At 43.2% G+C, this 3,925-nt stretch overlaps 1 protein-coding gene across 1 annotated transcript; it reads right to left on the reverse strand.

Moving 5' to 3' along the window:
• Positions 1-1,781: 1,781 nt before the first annotated feature.
• HRH1 (histamine receptor H1) lies at positions 1,782-3,194 on the reverse strand (the record flags this gene model as incomplete). Its single annotated transcript, XM_082288530.1, has 1 exon — positions 1,782-3,194. The coding sequence occupies one exon, from the start codon at positions 3,192-3,194 to the stop codon at positions 1,782-1,784; it is 1,413 nt and encodes a 470-aa protein (XP_082144656.1).
• Positions 3,195-3,925: the final 731 nt, after the last annotated feature.

Here is a 3,925-nt window from a genome sequence, read left to right on the forward strand (position 1 = left end):
ATTTCCTCAGGGATCATCTAAATTACCATCCATTTTGGCCAGAATTGCTGTTGCAAGTCACAGTAGAAAAAACCAATGTAATGGCTGTGAATCTCAGTGATTGTTTGTGAAAGGCCAGGGATTAGAGCATGTGTTTCAAAAGGTTCTGCTCTGTACCCCAAAAAGGTGTCTTTTACTACTGGGGCAGGTGTTCCTCCTGCAGTGAAAAAGTTGCCTGAATTCTGCAATGAATTTTGTTGGGTTTATATTCTCTCTCTGCATTTTGCCTTTATTTCTCCCAGATTTAAGTTTCCTAATTGCAGTTTTTCCTGCATGCAACTTGAAACCAAAGTCAATTAATCTCTGAACCTTGTGGGATACACTGAAATAGACTGAATTGGAGTTCCTTTAGCACATTTTCCCAATTTATTAAAATGCAGATGTATTAGGGCTCTGTTTAATATTGAATACTTTAAATACAATTAAACATTCGGGTGTCTAATTCAGAGAAATGACATGGACAGAGGAATAATACTTTGCATTTAGAGTATTCTATCCAAAATTTATGAGCAGTCTTTCCCACATTCCCCTTAGTGTTGCATTGTTGCTGTGATCTTGTCTTACTCACTTTATGAACTCGGCACATGTCGCACAGAGGGACTCTGAGCAGCTCGAGATCCCGAAGAGAAGAAAATCCAGAATTTCTCCTCTTACCATTAAACCACTCCTTTTTGCTTCTGATGTAATAAAGATATTGCACAGGACACCCCTACAACTCATCCCCCCAAACTTTTGGCAGTTCTCAGCTGAAGGAGTTACAGGTCAGAACTTTGTTGTTAACGCAGCAATCTCAGAAGCAAGAAAGTGTTCAGGATGTGGGAAATGCATCAGCACTACAAAGTGAATCAGAGCACATCCTTTTTCTTTGTAATATCAAATCCAGCCCAGCTTTCAGCTGTAGGGTGTACTTCAACATCTTCTTGGTCTCTTTTCCAACTTAGAGTATTCCATTATTGTGTGTTTCTCCTGAAATGTTTGACAGCAAGGTTTACGAAATGCAATTAAATATGAAGGGTGGAAAAGGGAAACATACTTCATGTGTAAGCAACTGTATTCTGCAATTCTAGAACAGCAGCACACCCTTCTGGAGAAGATGATGACAGTATGTTGAGCATGGAAACCCTTTTAGGACATAAAAATACTACTTTTTTCAGCAAAGTTAACGTACAGTTAATGTAAGTGTGATATCAAAGAGATACAGTAGGTTACACTTAAACTTGATGTTTGATGAAAGGTTTGTGATTTGGAGGAAGCTATAAATAAATAGGGGAGTTTTTTTAAACAGTTGAAAGTTTGTTATTTGACTGTACAAAGTACCTCCACTTGCAAATCTCACTGCACAAGCAATGTGTTCCTGCGTGTAATGGAGTAAGTTGAAAGAGAAAAATGGTTTTGGCCAATCACAGAAATGTGGTTTCTTCCTTTTCTGGGGCTGAATAATTTATAATCACTGAAGATGCCCATGTGTATCTCCATTTCTGTGATGAAAGAGGTGATCTCAAATGGTAAAAGGTTGACAGCAGTGTAACAGTTCATAGATTGACCCTGAGTTTTTCAGATTCTTGACCTGAAATAGCTCTTCAAATGTGTTAAAACTATTAAATGCACATTTCCCACTTTTACTAACACTTTATAAATTACAGTTTGCCAAAGTCTTTTACTTTACCCGTCCTTCGAAACTGGACTATTTTGTTTGGTTGAACTCCTGAGCTGCATTTGAGCTCCAAAAACCCAGACCAGTATCAGTGAATGTGAAGGATCTTTTTGAAAGTCTTCTTGAAATTGTGATTACAAAGAGGATACAGGAATGGATTTAGGGTGGAGTTCACGTAGCCGAGCCATATGGTGATCATGTGCAGTTCTGAGAGCTGCTCATGGTCGTGGAATGTTATCACCATAAATAACACAAAGTAGGGGATCCAGCAGAGCATGAAGACTGCCATGATCACCCCCAGCTGCTTCGCTGCCTTCCGCTCCCTGTTCCTGTGCCGGTGGGCGCTCCTGGGATGGCCGTGCAGGGTGTGCCAGGTCTTCCTCAGGAACGTCAGCCCTCTGGAATCCCTGCACTCAGTCTTTCCCTTAGGACAGCAGGCTCCTTTAGGGTTGGAACTGGAGTGCTGTGCACGGGGTGCCACCTCAGTGAAGGTGTGGTTGTCGGATGCCGCACTGGAGTCACTGTCCTGGCAGTCAGGCTGCTCCTTATTCCCAGGCTTTTTTGTGGCACACACACCCTTCTTCCCTGTTTTATCCAAGCCACGCCCAGGCTTGGCCGTGGTGATAGAAAAACAGCTCCAGTTCAGGACTTTCCCATTACTCAGTGCCTTTGAAGACTTGTCAGGATTGCTGAAATAAAGCTCTGCCTCCACTCTTTGGGGCTCTGGGGAGCTTTGCTTCTCTGTGCCAGGGGTGTTCTCACCTAAGATTTGCTTCTGGAGGCAGATATTTTTCTCATCCTTTATCTTAGTCTGATGCACGGTGGTTTTTTCCAAGGAAGACCAATAAGCTCTGTTGGTGAGCTCTCGGTGCTGGCAGTGTTTCCGAACAGTTCTGAAGATTTTACAGTAGAACCACAGCATCAGGAGGGAGGGCAGGTAGAAGTTGAAAATGGCTGTGAGCACTTTAAACCAGGTGACTTCGGAGAACTCCGTCTCACACTTGTTCTCCTTCACCTTCCTTTGCCCGTTGTTGGCAAAAACGTGCCAGCCCAGGATGGGGATGACCCAGGTGAAGGAGAGCAGCCAGGCCCCCAGGATGAGCAGCGAGGCTCTCATTTTGGTGCGGTACTTGAGGTATTTCAGCGGCTGCTGCACCGAGCGGTACCGGTCCATGCACAGGATGAAGAGGTTGAAAATAGAGGCGGTGCTGGCCACGTAATCCATGGAGAGCCAGAACAAGCAGGCTGCCAGCCCCAGGGGCCACACGGGGCTCAGCAGGTACACGATGTTGAGGGGCATCACAGCCACCCCCACGATCAGGTCTGCGATGGACAGGCTCACGATGTACAAATTGCCCACTGTCTGCAGCTTCTTCTCCGTTTTCACAGCACACAGCACTAAAATGTTCATGACAATGGTGATCAGGGAGATGCTTCCCAGGAACAGGCCTAGAAGAGCTGAGGGAGCATTGCCTGAGTTCTCTGTTGCGTTCTTGGACATCTTCTTCACGGGCGCACAGAGTGAGAATCGGAGCGGACGTCCAGGCCTTGGAAGTTCAGTCGTGGTCTGCACTCCTGGATGAAAATGTGTTGGTTTTCTTGGGGATTCTTATTTCCAGAACTACAGAAAAGAAAAAAAAAACCCATGCTCAATCACTGTAGTAATAAGATAATAAAGCTAATTTGTGCCTCAGCTTAGCACTGTCCCTTTTAGGGCTTTCCTACAGAACAAATTTTTACAACATTTTACACAGAGGTAATTTGTGTTTTATGAAACCCAAATAACCAATCCCAAACAGTTTTCATAGGGCTTCATATATTTCTGACCCCAGAATCTGAAGAAGAAATTTAATTCCTCACAGCTTTAATCCATTACATCTCATTAAACAGCTGATCATGAACCAGAACATAAACTCCATATTGGCAAACTGATTTAAAATGTGTTAGTAAAAAGCATATTAACGTATTTTGCACTAAATAGTTTAAACAAGCCAGTGCTTATTTACAACCTACATCTAGCAGTTGGAGAATCCAGCAATTGGCAGTCAGTAGGCAGTCATTCAATTATAGGTAATGAGTAATCTCTTCCTACACAGTTTAGGCTCACACAGATTTCAAACATTTAAAGATGCCAGGCCTATTTTAGATCCAATACAAAATGATAGGAATTTTCAGGATTAATAAGCATCTTCTGCTTCCCAGCTGCTAACTTCATGTATTGATGCACAGTCC

The sequence above is a fragment of the Coloeus monedula genome (assembly GCF_965178545.1).
Source record: "Coloeus monedula genome assembly, chromosome: 11".
Taxonomy (NCBI): Eukaryota; Metazoa; Chordata; class Aves; order Passeriformes; family Corvidae; genus Coloeus; species Coloeus monedula.